General features: G+C 45.0%; 1 protein-coding gene across 1 annotated transcript; it reads left to right on the forward strand.

Annotated features, from left to right (window-relative positions):
- Positions 1-15,202: 15,202 nt before the first annotated feature.
- Positions 15,203-16,878, forward strand: LOC123155474 (UPF0481 protein At3g47200-like). The gene is made up of 2 exons (XM_044573650.1): positions 15,203-15,397; positions 15,510-16,878. Exon 2 carries the CDS (start codon positions 15,521-15,523, stop codon positions 16,301-16,303), a length of 783 nt encoding a protein of 260 aa, XP_044429585.1. The 5' UTR covers positions 15,203-15,397; positions 15,510-15,520; the 3' UTR covers positions 16,304-16,878.
- The last annotated feature ends 161 nt before the right edge of the window (positions 16,879-17,039 follow it).

The following is a 17,039-nucleotide window of genomic DNA, read 5'->3' on the forward strand; positions in this document are numbered from 1 at the left end:
ACATTGCACCACATCACTCCTTAGCCTTGGTATGATTTCTGGATCGATCACCTTTTGAGAGATTGCATTGAGGAATGCACATAGCTTCACAATGGCTAATTGGACGTTTTCTGGTAGAAGCCCCCTCAATGCAACCGGAAGCAGTTGCGTCATAATCATGTGGCAGTCATGAGACTTTAGGTTCTGAAACTTTTTCTCTGACATATTTATTAGTCCTTTTATATTCGACGAGAAGCCAGTCGGAACCTTCATACTAAGCAGGCATTCAAAGAAGATTTCCTTCTCTTCTTTGGTAAGAGCATAGCTGGCAGGACCTTCATACTGCTTTGGAGGCATGTCGTCTTTTTCGTGCGAACGTTGCAGGTCCTCCCGTGCCTCAGCTGTATCTTTTGTCTTCCCATACACGCCCAAGAAGCCTAGCAGGTTCACGCAAAGGTTCTTCGTCACGTGCATCACGTCAATCGAAGAGCGGACCTCTAGGTATTTCCAGTAGGGTAGGTCCCAAAATATAGATTTCTTCTTCCACATGGGTGCGTGTCCCCCAGTGTCACTCGGAACAGCTAGTCCGCCGGGACCCTTTCCAAAGATTACGTGTAAATCATTGACTATAGCAAGTACGTGATCACCGGTACGCATGGCGGGCTTCCTCCGGTGATCTGCCTCGCCTTTGAAATGCTTGCCTTTCTTTCGACATTGATGGTTGGTCGGAAGAAATCGACGATGGCCCAGGTACACATTCTTCCTGCAGCTTCCCAGGTATATACTATCGGTGTCAAGTAAACAGTGCGTGCATGCGTGGTATCCCTTGTTTGTCTATCCTGAAAGGTTACTGAGAGCGGGCCAATCATTGATGGTCACGAACAACAACGCCTTTAGGTGAAATTCCTCCTGTTTGTGCTCATCCCACGTACGTACACCATTTCCATTCCACAGCTGTAAAAGTTCTTCAACTAATGGCCTTAGGTACACATCAATGTCGTTGCCGGGTTGCTTAGGGCCTTGGATGAGAACTGGCATCATAATGAACTTCCGCTTCATGCACATCCAAGGAGGAAGGTTATACATACATAGAGTCACGGGCCAGGTGTTGTGATTGCTGCTCTGCTCCTCGAAAGGATTAATGCCATCCGCACTTAAAGCAAACCATACGTTCCTTGGGTCACTTGCAAACTCATCCCAGTACTTTCTCTCGATTTTTCTCCACCGTGACCCGTCAGCGGGTGCTCTCAACTTCATGTCTTTCTTGCGGTCCTCACTGTGCCATCGCATCAACTTGGCATGCTCTCTGTTTCTGAACAGATGTTTCAACCATGGTATTATAGGAGCATACCACATCACCTTCGCAGGAGCCCTCTTCCTGGGGGGCTCGCCGTCAACATCACCAGGGTCATCTCGTCTGATCTTATACCATAATGCACCGCATACTGGGCATGCGTTCAGATCCATGTACGCACCGCGGTAGAGGATGCAGTCATTAGGGCATGCATGTATCATCTGCACCTCCAATCCTAGAGGGCATACGACCTTCTTTGTTGCGTATGTACTGTCGGGCAATTCGTTATCCTTTGGAAGCTTCTTCTTCAATATTTTCAGTAGCTTCTCAAATCCTTTGCCAGGCACAGCATTCTCTGCCTTCCACTGCAGCAATTCCAGTACGGTATCGAGTTTTGTGTTGCCATCTTCGCAATTGGGGTACAACCCTTTTTTGTGGTCCTCTAACATGCGATCAAACTTCAGCTTCTCCTTTTGACTTTTGCATTGCGTCCTTGCATCGACAATGACCCGGCGGAGATCATCATCATCGGGCACATCGTCTGGTTCCTCTTGATCTTCAACAGCTTCGCCTATTGCAGCATCATCGTGCACATCGTCTGGTTCCTCTTGATCTTCAGTAGCATCACCGTATTCAGGGGGCACATAGTTGTCATCGTACTTTTCTTCTTCGCCGTCTTCCATCATAACCCCTATTTCTCCGTGCCTCGTCCAAACATTATAGTGTGGCATGAAACCCTTGTAAAGCAGGTGGGAATGAATGATTTTCCGGTCGGAGTAAGACTTCGTATTCCCACATATAGGGCATGGACAACACATAAAACCATTCCGCTTGTTTGCCTCAGCCACTTCGAGAAATTCATGCACGCCCTTAATGTACTCGGAGGTGTGTCTTGAACCGTATATCCATTGCCGGTTCATCTGCATGCATTATATATAATTAAGTGTGTCAAAAATTATTATAGAACATCATGAATAGATAATTAAGTGACCAAATTAATAGAAGTTCATCATCACATTAAAACCAAAGTACATACATAGTTCTCATCTAACAACATAAAGCTCTGCAGAGCATCTAATCTAAATAAACCATACATTGAAACTATGTAAAACATTTCAATGCGAAAACAAATGCGATCATAATCGCAACCAATGTAACAACTGATCCAACGGCATAATGATACCAAGCCTCGGTATGAATGGCATATTTTCTAATCTTTCTAATCTTCAAGTGCATTGCATCCATCTTGATCTTGTGATCATCCACGACATCCGCAACATGCAACTCCAATATCATCTTCTCCTCCTCAATTTTTCTAATTTTCTCCTTCAAGAAATTGTTTTCTTCTTCAACTAAATTTAACCTCTCGACAATAGGGTCGGTTCGAATTTCCGGTTCAACAACCTCCTAGATAAATAAAATCTATGTCACGTTGGTCGGCATAATTGTCATAAACAATAGATGAAACAATAGTTATGAAAAGATAATATATACCACATCCGAATCATAGACAGGACGAGGACCGACGGGGGCGGATACCAAAACCATCGCACTATATAAGATGCAATAATAAAAGTAAGAAAATTATACAAGTATCTATATAAACATACAAGTAAGAATATTTTTTTCCTTTCAGAAAGAAGATAAGAACAAGAGGCTCACCACGGTGGTGTCGGCGACGAGATCGGCGCGGGCGATCGACGGCGGTGAAGACGGGGACAGGACGTGACAGACCGCTAAACCTAGACAAATATTGAGGAAAATGGAGCTTGGAGGTCAAGCTTGGAGAGGAGAAAGCTTAAGTAGTGTGCCTCGGGCATTCCATCGAACACCTCGTGTGCATAGGAGGTGAGCTAGAGCACCACAAAGCTCTCTCCTCGCCGGCCACGAAAAATAGAGCAATGAGAGTGCTCTGCTCACGGGCGAGGGGTATATATAGGCAATTAATTGGTCCCGGTTCGTGACTTGAACCGGGACTAAAGGGAAGCCTTTGGTCCCGGTTCAGGCCACCAACCGGGACCAATGGTGGTGGGCCAAGACCAAGGCACATTGGTCCCGGTTCGTCCCTCCAACCGGGACCAAAAGGTCCAGACGAACCGGGACCAATGGCCCACGTGGCCCGGCCGGCCCCCGGGGCTCACGAGTCCAATGCCCCCATTGGTCCCGGTTCTGGATTGAACCGGGACTAATGGGCTGACCCGGCCTGGACCATTGCCCCCTTTTCTACTAGTGCTATGTGGTGAGGTTATATTACACATGGTCACATCTAGCACGCCAACGCCATAGCACTTCAATGGTGACGAACTGCACAATGATGATGAAGTTCTTCACTGCAAGGCGTGGCGCCGGCTTGGCAACTGTCATGTTGCCTATTTTAACCACACCAACTCTGTGCTTTCGCACGTAGTTGGCGTAAGCTTCTTCCGTCACATGCCTTGTCTTGAACCCTCTATGGCTACTGTTATTGTAAGATGCCACTTGTTCACTGCAAGCTTCCCATGAACTGTAAACCCCTGGTGCCCTCCCGAGTCCCTACGAACACCGCATATCATTTGTCCTAGCAGTCCACAAGAGTAGCAGTTGAAGTAGCAAGAAAAAGAACAATCAAGAAGCAAGCAATGAAGTAGAAGTAGTAAGCATGCATGATCATATGACATAGCAAGTTCTAACCTAGCACTACTATGGTGTCATCCTACCGTCACCACATCCAAAAGAGGGTGTCATCCTACCACCGCAAGTTCATGATCACCCTGAGGATCACCGTGAGGGGTTAGTATATACCACCTCACCAAAATATACAGACCATCAGATTGTTTTCAAGCCCTAGATACACAAAATATACAGGCCATCGCCGTCGAGAATTATGCATGTGGCACCAGAAGCAAGCTCTAGTACTAGTTCTTGCCCAGCTAGCTCCTGGGCCACAACACCCTGTGGGCGTCTGCCATGGCAACAAACCCAACACCCTGGGCCTTGTTGTCCAGGAGGTGGCTGAAAGCTGCCATGAGAGCCTCGTCGCTGAAGCAACCTTGATCCATGGCGGCGATGTATAGGCAGGGTGGACGTTGATGGCCTTTCTCTCGCTAATGGCGGTTGCCACCTCCTTCACTGTCTCAGTCATGCTGCTGAAGACATTGATCTCCTCCTCCATCAGGTTGCCCCTCTTCCTCGTGCTATCGAGCACACAGGGACATGCTCAAATGGCTTGTTAGGGCCATCAAGGACTGCCTCTACATCCGGATTGCCTGGGAACACCGGCATGTGAGAACCGAGAGGCCACCGAAGCCCATGGCATGCTTGCCAGTTGCCATGCCGAAGGAAAAGATGTCCTGCATCTGGTTGTGGTTCTACATGGGTGTGTTGAGGAACTCAGCATCCTTGGTGTGGTCCTAAGATAGAAGCAGAAGGGTTGTTAGTTGCTACAAGGTAATGACAATCTGCAAAACAAGAGGATAGTGAGATAAACGCGGCATGGTTGGTGTAGTGCTCTGCCTCTAGAATATATTTGGCCATGGGCCGGGCCGGGCCGGGCTTGAAAAATCCCACGGCAGAAAACTGAGGCCCAGGCCCTCCCAAGCCCAATCACTGGGCCTACTTTTCAAGCCCAAGCCCGGCCCATCTGGTAAAAATCCCTAAAAATCCCTTAGGGCTTAGGGCCGTGGGCCGGGCCTCTTCCTTAAAATGACAATATGCCAAGCCCAAGCCCGTCCAGGCCCTACTGATGGGCTCAAAACTCAGGCCCAAGCCCGGCCCATGGGCAAGCCCATCGGGCCTAGGCCCTGGATTTTAGGGCCGGGCCTGGGTAGGCCGACAGGGCCGGGCCTGAGATGGCCAGGACTACTCCAGAACGATAGAGCAAGTGCTCTGATCCTAGGAGGCGCCGCTAAGGTCTCTGAGCTTGGATACTTGGATCCATCGAGCTCTCCGCTTCCTCAGGTGGTTGTACACCTGGGTGGCGGTCACCTCCGGGCCACATAACTCAAATACCTACTTCGCAACGGTGTTCAAGTGCACCTCCTTGAAGCCCTTGTCAGTCCTAACCCACTAGAGATGAGCGCGCACATCTTGTTCAGCACGAACATGGACATGAACGGTTGCCACTTCATGTTGTTCCCCCTACCATCCTTCTTGGCCTTCAGTGCAGCGGCAGCAAATTGGCTCAACAAGCACAATAGGCACAAAGCAAGAAGGTGAAACCTCAAACACCTCTGAATCAGCAGGCATGTTCTCATCGACGAGGGTCTGCGAGTCCTCGACATAGGAGGCCACAAACTGGTTGTCTGACAGTAGATATAATGCAAAACCAAAATAAGAATAGGTTTACTACAGTACTTATAGTAGTGGTTTGTTTTATTACACTAACAGATCTCATGAAGGTTTTGTTTGAGTTTTGCGTGATTGAAGTTTTGAAGTTTTGGGTGATCTTACGATGGATGAAGGAATAAGGATTAGCAAAAGGCTAAGCTTGGGGATGCCCGAGGCACCCCAAGACAATATTCAAGAAGTAGCAAGCAACTAAGCTTGGGGATGCCCCGAGTGGCATCCCCGCTTTCTTCTAACAACCATCGGTATTTTACTTGAAGCTATATTTTTATTCGTCACATAATATGAGTTTTGCTTGGAGCGTCTTGTATGATATGAGTCTTTGCTTGTTTTGCTTTGTGTTCTAAGTATTGAATCCTTGCTGGACACACCTTTTTGAGAGAGCCAAAAATTATTCTATGCTTGCTCCTATGCTTCACTTAAATTTTTAGAGCCATGGATTTGCTCTAGTGCTTCACTTCTATCTTTTTGAGCACGGTGTGCTTTGTTATTTTTGAAGAAATGCTCTCATGCTTCACTTGGATTTATTTGGGAGTTAGTAAAATTTGAAGAAATTCTCTCTTGTTTCACTTAGATTATTTTGAGAGAAAGAAAAAAAATATGCTCATGATCTTCAATTATATCTGTTTGAGCTTATCAAAAGCAACATATAAAAATAGTCCCAAAGTGATAGATATCCAAGGAAGATATAATAAAAACTTTCATCAAGATCATTGGATAAAATACACATGATTCTTAGTAATGGTTTTGAGATATGACGATATGATATGTGAGTTATGTTGATGAGTAATTGTGCTTTAGTAAGAATATAGATGTTAAGGTTTGTGATTCCCTTTGCAAGCACGAAAGTCAATAGTTATGCAATGAAATGTGTATCCTACTTATGGTGCATTATTCAGTGTTACTTATGCTTAATGCTTGCGTACGAGATTTTTTGCTTTTTGGTTGGTCGCTTCTCAATATTTTTTCTAGCCTTCATTTTGCACTAAGTATGATCACTACTTGTGCATCCAGAATCCTTTAAACCAGTTTTGCGTTATGAGTCCACTATAGCTACCTATATGCGAAATTTCCATGCCGTTCTAAGAAAATTTGCATGTGCCTTCTCTAATTTTCAAAATATTTCTTTTGTGTGCTCTACCGCTCGCGAGGCGGTGAAGGGTGACCAATATTTTCCATGCTAGATATGTTATTCTCACGATGAGTGTTTATTCACTTGTCATTGCACGAGAGTACAGCAAAGATATTAGGGATGCCCTGTATCGAAATGAATAATGAATTTACTTTGTGTTGTCAAATAATAAATTCCTTGGAAAGTGTTGGTATGGAGGGCAACCGTGGATTCGGCTAGCCATGGAAAGTGAAAGTAATGGTGTAAAAAGGAATAAACTTTATTTTCTATTTGGGAACTGCCTATGATGTATCTAGCATGAAAAGTATTGCGATCTCTAAGTCGTTTTCGTTGGTGGGAAAAGTATGCCTCTCAAAAATATTTTTTATCTCTCAATTTAAGCTTTGAGCTCTGGCACCTTTACAAATCCCTACTTCCCTCCGCGAAGGGCCTTTCTTTTACTTATGCAATTTTTATTTTGAATTTGATTCTCCATCTTCTCTTATAAAGCACCAACTAAGGGGCACTATGATCGTATTTGAGCATTGGGTGTAGCTACTATTCGAGTGTGTTTCATGATTGGATCAATGATTGAGCATAATGGGCTAGGGATAACTCGCTTTAATGTTGATATTTTGAAAGACATGGTTTCTTGTTGGTATGCTTGAGTATTAAAGTCTTCATCTCAAAACTAGACTATTGCTTTGAATCAGATAAAAGTCCATATGTCAATGCTATAAAGAAAAGAAATGTGATGAACATGTTAGGAAGCATTCCACATCAAAAATTCTGTTTTTATCATTTACCTACTCGAGGACGAGTAGGAATTAAGCTTGGGGATGTTGATACGTCTCCAATGTATCTATAATTTTTTTATTGTTCCATGTTGTTATATTATCATTCTTGGATGTTTTACACTCATTTTATAGTCATTTTATATCATTTTTGGTACTAACCTATTGACATAGTGCCCAGTGCCAGTTGTTGTTTTCTGCATGTTTTTTACATCCCAGGAAATCAATATCAAACTGAATCCAAACGCAGTGAAACTTCTTCAGGATTTTTTTTGGGCTAGAAGACATCCAGTGGGCCAAGGTTGCACCTGGGGGTGCCTCAAGGAGATCAGCACCCACCGGGGCTCGCCAGGAGGCTCAGGCGCGCCCTGGTGGGTTGGGCCAACCTCGGGTGCCCCCTGAACCGCCTTTTTGCTCTATAAATACCCCAATATTCCAGAAACTCTAGGGGAGTCGACAAAAATCAATTCCAGCCGTCACAAAGTCCAGAACCACCAGATCCAATCTAGACACCATCACGGAGGGGTTCACCACTTCCACTGTTGCCTTTCCGATGATGCGTGAGTAGTCCTTTGTAGACCTACGGGTCCGTAGTTAGTAGCTAGATGGCTTCCTCTCTCTCTCTCTCTCTTGATTATCAATACAATGGTCTCTTGGATATCCATATGACGTAAGTCTTTTTGCGGTGTGTTTGTTGGGATCCGATGAACTTTGAGTTTAAATCAGATCTATGATCTTATCCATGAAAGTTATTTGAGTCTTCTTTGATCTCTTATATGCATGATTGCTTATAGCCTCGTATTTCTTCTCCGATATTTGGGTTTTGTTTGGCCAACTTGATCTATTTATCTTGCAATGGGAAGAGGTGCTTTGTGATGGGTTCGATCTTACGGTGCTTGATCCCAGTGACAGAAGGGGAAATGACATGTATATATCGTTGCTATTAAGGATAACAAGATGGGGTCTAATTCTACATAAATAGATATTGTCTACATCATGTCATCGTTCTTATTGCATTATTCTGTTTTTCCATGAACCTAATACACTAGATGCATGCCGGATAGCGGTCGATGTGTGGAGCAATAGTAGTAGATGCAGGCAGGAGTCGGTCTACTAATCTTGGACGTGATGCCTATATAATGATCATTGCCTGGATATCGTCATGATTATTCGAAGTTCTATCAATTGCCAAACAGTAATTGTTTTCCCACCGTTTGCTATTTTTTTCTCGAGAGAAGCCACTAGTGAAACCTACGGCCCCCGGGTCTCTTTTCATCATATTTTCCTTTGCGATCTATTTTCCTTCGCATTTATTTTCAGATCTGTTAAATCAAAAACACAAAAATACCTTGCTGCAATTTATTTATTCCGCGATCTGTTTATCCTATCTACCACTTTTATCTCATGTTATTTGCCTATCTTGGGGCGTCGTACCCGAAAGGGATTGACAACCCTTTTAATATGTCGGGTTGCGAGTATTTGTTATTTGTGTGAAGGTGTTCTTTACGTGGTGTGAAGAGGTTCTCCTACTGGTTCGATAACCTTGGTCTCATCACTGAGGGGAATACCTACCGTCGCTATACTGCATCATCCCTTCCTCTTTGGGGAAATACCAACGTAGTTCTAGCAGACATCAATCTCCCTCTAGGTTGAGACCATTTCCAAATGAAGTTTCTCCCTCCACATAGATTGTGGAGTTCATTTTTGCAGAAATTATTTTTTAATGGTCTCATGAATTCCCACAAAATCAAGCTTTCTACTACCAATAATGTCTCTAATAAAGTTTCTCTTGGTATCAGGTCCAATCCCCCTCACATTCCAGAACATGCCTATCATGGTAGCAACCAAGATTTTTAGAAATTACTTTATTTTTTCCTTCTATTAAGTCCTCCTATTTTAACAGGTGACTTCCCATAGGATAATCCTAGTGAGTCAGAGCTGCTTTTTCCCACTAGTAAATATGTTTTTGAGATGAGAAAAATAATCCATCTCCAAAGCAGAATCAGAGTGATCATCATCAGAACATAGTTCTTTAATATCAATATCTCCAGTATCAATCAGCTCTAAGTTGTTATCATTATTGGAATCTCCTTTTTTGTTAAGTTTTTGATTATAAAAGTCTTGTCTACTCTGCTCCATATTTCTAATAATTTCTATATTCTGATCCAGCATCTAAATAGAGCATCGTAAATCAATCCTTACCTTGTCAGCCATAAACATCAAAGAAGTATTATCATGAAGAATTTCAGAAGATTTACCATAGTTATCTTTAGCAGCAGCCCTTTCTTTAGCTAGATCTTCAATTTTTGCATCTTGTTTGTCCACCAATCTGTCACACCTCCTCAAGTTATCTTCTGAAGTGTTATCAGTCTCTTTTTCTTCACCTTCTCCCCCACTTTTCATCCAAGCTTTGTGCCAAAGGGGACAAACTCCTGACTAGCATTGTAATCAACTGGTTCCACATAATTGTTAACACCCTCTTCCTGTTTATTGCTTTCATCGTTTTTAATCTCATCATCAGTGATCTCCTCCAATTCTCTTTCTCTAGCTTCCCAGAATTTAATCTTGCTCACACAGGTGTCAATGATTGCTTGTTGCTTGTTCACCACATCTAGCAAGTGTTTCCTTTCTTTTTCAAGATCAGCAATTTTGACCTCCTCTTTTGCTTTCAGGGCCTTTTGCCTAGCTCTTTCCTCCTACAGCTTGAAAAAAACTTTTCCTAGATCAGCTTCCACTTTTTACCTGGCTTCCATCTCTCTAATGTGATCCCTCCGGACAGCTTTCAATTCTTCATTAGTTTCCTTCATCTCCTCATATTGACTTAGGCTCATACTACCCAAACTGATCATCTCCTTTGTGCCTTCCACCTGATAATGAGACCATTTGTGTCTTTTCCTCATCTCCTCTTCCTGATTACCCAACTCAACATCTTCCATGCCATGTTTTTTCTGTTCACCATACCATCCAACTTCAACCACCATCTGTAAATCTGGTCTTACTCTATAAATCATCAAGTTTTTGCCTGTGATTTCTGTGTAAGCTGGAATATTCTCATGATCTCTGACTCCAACTTTAGCTCTGACCTCATCTTGTGTGATTGTGTTCATATCAATTTCCAACACTGGTCCACTTCACTCATTCCAAAAAAAGTCTGAAACATTCAGGCACCTTATCAAACTTGACCCACACAGTATGTAACTTGCCAATGGCATGTGTGTCAAAACCCCAATTACTAACATTGATAATGGCCCCTATGCCCAACAGATTGAAGTCATTGCACTGTATCAGCTCCATCAATCTCCCTTTGCATGGAAACCTCACCAGAAAAGTGTTATCAATTTGCCTCCTGCACCTCCACTGCCAATTCCAATTAAACATATAATGCATTCTGTCTATCAACTGAGTCTCATTCACTTCTCCTGACACCACTGTCACTAGTGCCATGGGGTTGGGATTTTCAACATCCAGCACCTCCTTAGAACTTTGAACAAGAAGAACCCCAAGCCCTTTTGCAGCATAACCTACAAATTTTGGAACTGGCTTCATCTGCTTCAACCAATTACAATCATCAGTAGTATGATTATTTTTTCCACAAATCACACAGTGCCCCGGCATACAATCCTTGGTAGCATGTCCAGGGTTCTTGGATTTGTTGCACAGATAGGTAGCATTTCCACCCATAGCATTTCTCCCACCATCTGTATTATTTCTTGGATATGAACTATCTTTGTACTGTCTACTTCTCTGAAAACCATCCTCTTTGTTACCAGTGTTGTTTTCAAACCATCTCATCCCTGCAGCTATGTTTACCTCTCCTCTAGCATGGGGCTCCTCCTTTCTTTGTTGAAACTCTCTGTCCAGCCTGATCTGAGAACTGCTTTCCTCACCTCTCATCTTCCCATTCCCCCCAAGGACAGCAGAATTCTGAGCAAGCTGGGCCAAAAGGTTGTTGAGCCATACATGTTGCTGCGTCAGATAGGGATGGCAATGGGTAGGGTATGGGCGGGTATGACCTTCTTCTGCCCAAACCCATACCCACAGAAACCTTCTATACCCACCTGTTTCAGTACCCATGGGCATAAATTGATACCCATGCCCATACCCATCGGGTATCCTATACCCAATGGGTATCCAATGGGTACAATCTATGGTATTTAAAATTTTAAAAAGTAGAGAAATGAGTCTAAAATTCAAGTGACGATGGGTGAGTAATATAGCATCGATGTGGCCTCCTCCGGTGAGTGGCATCTTGGATAAATCAAGTGATTATGAGAAATGGTTAGTGGTACCCCGATGCTATGAGAGGCGGCAATGGGAATTGGGGGTCGCTAGATCGAGAGATGGACAGGTGTTCGATGATGATAAGTTGAGATTTCATCACTTCAAGGAGACACATATGACGTAGGAGGAGTAGCGAGCAAGTACCTGTGGCCCTATTTGCTATGGCCGGTTTAGGGAATAAGAGATTTAGGGTGGGCCATGAGAGTTAGATGTTGACTCCACATATCACAGGAGTTAGTTTCTTTTAACATTGTTTGTGGGTATCCATTAGGTGACCCATGGGCGCAATTTCATACCCATGCCCTACCCATATATTTTGCGGGTATGGATACCCATTACCCGTGGGTACAAAACCTCTCCAAGTCTTGCCCATGCCCATTGTTTTCGGGTAGGGTACCCATGGGTACCCATACCCATGGGCAAAACTGCCATCCCTAGCGTCAGATCCACTCCACTAGCTCCCTGATTCAGCTCCCCCATATGCTTTTCTTTGGGAATCAACCTATCTTCCCCTTCTTTGGACTCCTTGGATTTCTCCAAATCATCATCTCCCAGCAGATCTTTGGTCCCTTGCTTGTAGCTAGGGTTTCTGGAGTTGCGTGCCTTCGGATTAATCTCATATTTGTCTTTATCAAAGGACTTGCGGGTGTAGTTCTCTCTCCCCCTCCTCACGTTTTTTGTATTGCCATCCTTCTCTTCCCCCTCTGTTGAATCTCCCCCTCCCCCTCCAAATATGCCAAAGCCTCTGTTCATGTGGTCTTCTCTCTCCGGCGGCTCACCCACGAACCCTAGTCTGGATTCTTCTTCTCCGCTCTCACATACAGATAGAGGGAGATGAGTATTTATATATAGAAGGGCCGGAGCTGGCTAGCCCATTGGGCCTCTCCACCCCACCAAAAAAAGACCTCACCTCGTCACCCCTTGTTGGGCCTGGGTCTAAGGCCCAGTCCTCAACCAGCCCGTCCCCAATCTTATTAATTTTTTTATATGTTTTTCTCCTCCCCCATGGTTTATTGCTGTGTAATCAGCTTTAACCTCACAATTCCCCACCACCAGAATATGTGAATCCAACTCAATCTCCGACTAGAAGTCTGGGATGGGTACAATAGAATTCATTTTGGATTTAACCTCTTCTCCACTCATATAAATCTTTTGATTCAAAGTCACATTGGCAATTCGATCGTTTTTCGTAAGAGTATCAAAATCAGGTGGCAATGCATCCTTATTTTCAGAAAAAAAAAATATTATTTCTAATCACTTTATTATGAATAGATTTTCTTAGCATTTTCCTCCTACTACCATTCCCCTTAGTCTAAACATCACCAGAATCTGAAAGCAAATATTTGTCAGCTTGTGATCGAGTAATACCTGAATCCTCTGACGAGCTCCCAGAATCCTCGTCGGACTCCTCCCCAGCCAGCAACCAGAAGCGATTGCCGGCGGGGGAGCAGCCTAATCCGCAATGTGCAATGTGCAACGATGTTCTGAAGTGCAGTCAAGAACGAAAATGTTGAAGACAAGTTTTTAGCAATATCACATTGGACAATGCCTGGTGCCATGATTAAGTTGTTGAGAGCTAACTTGTTGGAAAAGCGCATGCTAGTGGGCAAGGCAAGCTAATTCGTACTAGACTACCAGTATACAAAGCTATGTATTGTGGGTAGTTGGGTGATCAATCACGCATCACGTTCTTACCTATCTACTCTCATTTGGCCCCAAGTGCAACTTGTACCAACTGATCAACTGACTCGGTTAAGATGCATGCACAATTATGGTAGTGAACACAGACAAAGAAAGCAACAAGCAACGGGTCAATATTGAACTGTTGAAGCCGGTTGGTAGGCAGGTGATACGTTGGCTATATATAAACGTGGGCGGCCAAATGTAGTAGTATATACTGAGAACTTGTCAGTGAGAACTTGACTCGATTAGTCTTGTTTTAACATATAATATGGACTGATCTAGAAATAGGGCTCCTGCTCCCAGTAGCTTAGCTAGCTTTATAAACCCCACCCCATGGCCAACATCCAATCATGTTGGGTCGGTCTCTGATTCCTACCTACCTACAGTGTTGGCGCCAGCTATGGACAGCACTAGTATCGAGATCCAAGAGATGGTGAGGAATACAAGTGACAGGCTGGAGGCCGATTTCTCCAAGCTTGGAACCAAGATCCACAAATTCCCACGAGGCCTACGGCAGGGGATCAACGAACGCTACATCACCCCGAGCTTCGTGTCCCTCGGCCCATACCACCATGGCTCAACGCACCTCCGGGAGACGGAGGAGTTGAAGCACGCAGCGGCCCACTACCTGTGCCGGAAGTCGGGTCACACAGTCGAGGAAGTCTACAGCAAAATCCTTTCCATCGCCGGTGCAGCCCGCGGCTGCTACGCTGATGATGCGGCGGCAGGTATCACCGACTCTGAATTTGCAGTAATGATGTTCCTCGATGGTTGCTATCTGCTGCACTATATGGACATGGATTTCACACGTCCTATGTTGACCAATCGGATGATCTTGTCCACGGGACCTTGCATGCTAAGGGATATCTTTCTATTGGAGAACCAACTTCCTTGGTTGGTTCTAGAGGCTCTTACGGACATTTTGATGACATCTCCTGCATATCATTTTGTGGTTGGTTATGCACAATTTTTCAATGTCACCCCTTCATCAACTTCAGATTCAAACACAAGGATCACTATGGATGAACTCGATAAGTACAAGCCGCCACATCTCCTTGGGCTCCTCCGACACTATCAGATCGGCAATATGATTGACGACGGTCGTATTGACAATCTCGCATACTTCTCCTCAGCCAGTAGTGCCATTGAGCTGGCGGAACTCGGCATCAAGCTGACCGCCACCAACAAACCATGGTTCGCAGACATGAGCATCCACATAGACCACCTCTTCGGCCAGCTCTCCCTGACGCCATTGTTCATAGATGACATCACTGCTTGCTAACTAGTCAACATGGCAGTTTACGAGGCGTATAGTGGCTTGGGTATGTGAAGAAGATGAGGGTATAGTAATTGGCAGGTGGGGCCCACGTCTCATTTGCCACATTAGTTGGTCAAAGTTGTTGATCTTCAAACCCGACAGGTGGGGTCAACCTATTGTTTTCTTTGTTTTCGTGAGCAAATCAGACAACTAGTGATCCGCGTTATAGGTTAGACGCAAAGTTGATGGTTTTTTGTGCTCTAGGACAAGTGTGATATCAAGTTGTTACTCTAGCCCAACTGTGGTGGTTTTGCATAAATGACTCACTCTAGTGGAGATCGGATCCACTGAAAAGAAGGTTGCATGTGCACTTGTACAAGTTGTACCTGCAGTGATAAAATAATAACTACTAGTACTAGAAAAATCTGCACTTCCTGAACCAAGACACGCAGCTAGCGCGCATTTGGAGGTCAGCGCCTTGATCGGCTACAACGTAACAGCAAGGCCACATGCTCGATCAGCCAGCTACAACGTGCTAACAACCGACGCCAAACAGGCAAGATTCAGCTTCCCCTATCCGTTTCCTGAGATTTCAGCCCGAACCTGGACGCTGCGACTTGTACGCAAGTTCTCCGCTCGCTCCTACTCGCAGCACTGCAGGCTTCATTCCAGAGGTAGTTCCTTTCCTGAATTGGGTTCCTTGTTTATTTCTTGATTCTTGTCTAGTTTTTGTGTGAAAAGTTAGAATCTTGCTGATGTTGGGTCGCCCGTGATTTCTACCGACAGGTGTTGGCGCCATGAACCTCACTGGTATCAAGATCCAAGAGATGGTGAGGAATACGAGGGAGAGACTGGAGGCCGATTTCTCCAAGCTTGGAACCAAGATCCACAGGTTCCCACGAGGCTTACGAGGGGTCAACGAGCGCTACATCGTCCCGAGCTTCGTGTCCCTCGGCCCGTACCATCATGGCTCACCGCACCTGCGGGAGACAGAGGAGTTGAAGCACGCGGCAGCCCACTACTTGTGCGAGAAGTCAGGCCGCTCCGTTGAGGAAGTCTATGACAAGATCCTCTCCATCGGCACTGAAGCCCGCAGCTGCTACGCCGATGGTGCAGTGGCGAAGTTCACGGACGCTGAATTTGCGGTAATGATGTTCCTCGATGGTTGCTATCTGCTGCTCTATATTACTAACGATCCTGGATGTGCTTTACTGTTAAATCGGATGACCATGTCCACAGGGCCTTGCATGGCAAGGGACATCTTTCTGCTGGAGAATCAACTCCCTTGGATGGTCCTCGAGGCTCTTTTGGAGATTGTGACACCGTCTCCAGTGTGCAATTTTATTGTTCGTTCGGCAATATATTTCGATATCATCCCACGTCCATCAAATACAAGGGTTTCTATGGATGAACTCGAGAGGTACAGGCCGCCACATCTCCTTGGTCTCCTCCGATACTATCAGATCGGCAATATGATTGCCGAAGAACGTACCAGCAATGTCCAATTCACCTCATCTGGTAGTAGTGCCATTGAGCTCGCAGAAATCGGCATCAAGCTAACTGCCAGCAACAAAACATAGTTCGCTGACATGAGCATCCATAGTGGCTGCATCTTCAGCCAGCTCTCCCTGACGCCATTATTCATAAATGACTTCACTGCTTGCTGGCTCGTCAACTTGGCAGCTTACGAGGCGTGTGTGTCCACCGGATGGCCATCCGATGGCTTCGTCATCAGCTCCTACATCTCCCTCCTGGCGATGCTCATGGACAAGGAAGAGGACGTACACGAGCTGCGAGCGAAGCACCTCCTTCGCAGCTTCATCAGCGACCATGATATGCTCGTTTTCTTCAAGGGCCTGGCTCGCGACCTGCGCCTTGGCAGTCGCTACTACGTCATCCCGGCAAAGATCGACAAGTTCAAACGTGAAAGGCCCGTGAGGGTCGCCGTACATAAGTTCGTCTACAACAACTTCAAGACGATTGTCACCGTGCTCTCTATTGTTGGTGTGCTCGCGGGTATCTTCAGAACCTTGATGAGTCTCAAGCAGCATCAGCCGTAGCAACTCGGATGAAGCATGTGTGTTTGCTAAACTGATTTCTGATTCATCTTCAGTTTTCATGCTTATTGTGGTGTGTCTTTGTGTGTAAAATTTGCTAGCCCCTTGCCCTCGATCATGAGTTGCTCGTTTTCTTCAAGAGCCTCGCGTGCCACCTGCGCCTCGGGCGCCGCTACTTTATCATTACAGGGAAGATTGACAGGTTCAAGCGTCGAAGACTTGTGAGTATCGCTGTGCATAGATTCGTATACAAAAACTT

Source organism: Triticum aestivum, chromosome 7B (assembly GCF_018294505.1).
Source record: "Triticum aestivum cultivar Chinese Spring chromosome 7B, IWGSC CS RefSeq v2.1, whole genome shotgun sequence".
NCBI classification, from domain to species: Eukaryota; Viridiplantae; Streptophyta; class Magnoliopsida; order Poales; family Poaceae; genus Triticum; species Triticum aestivum.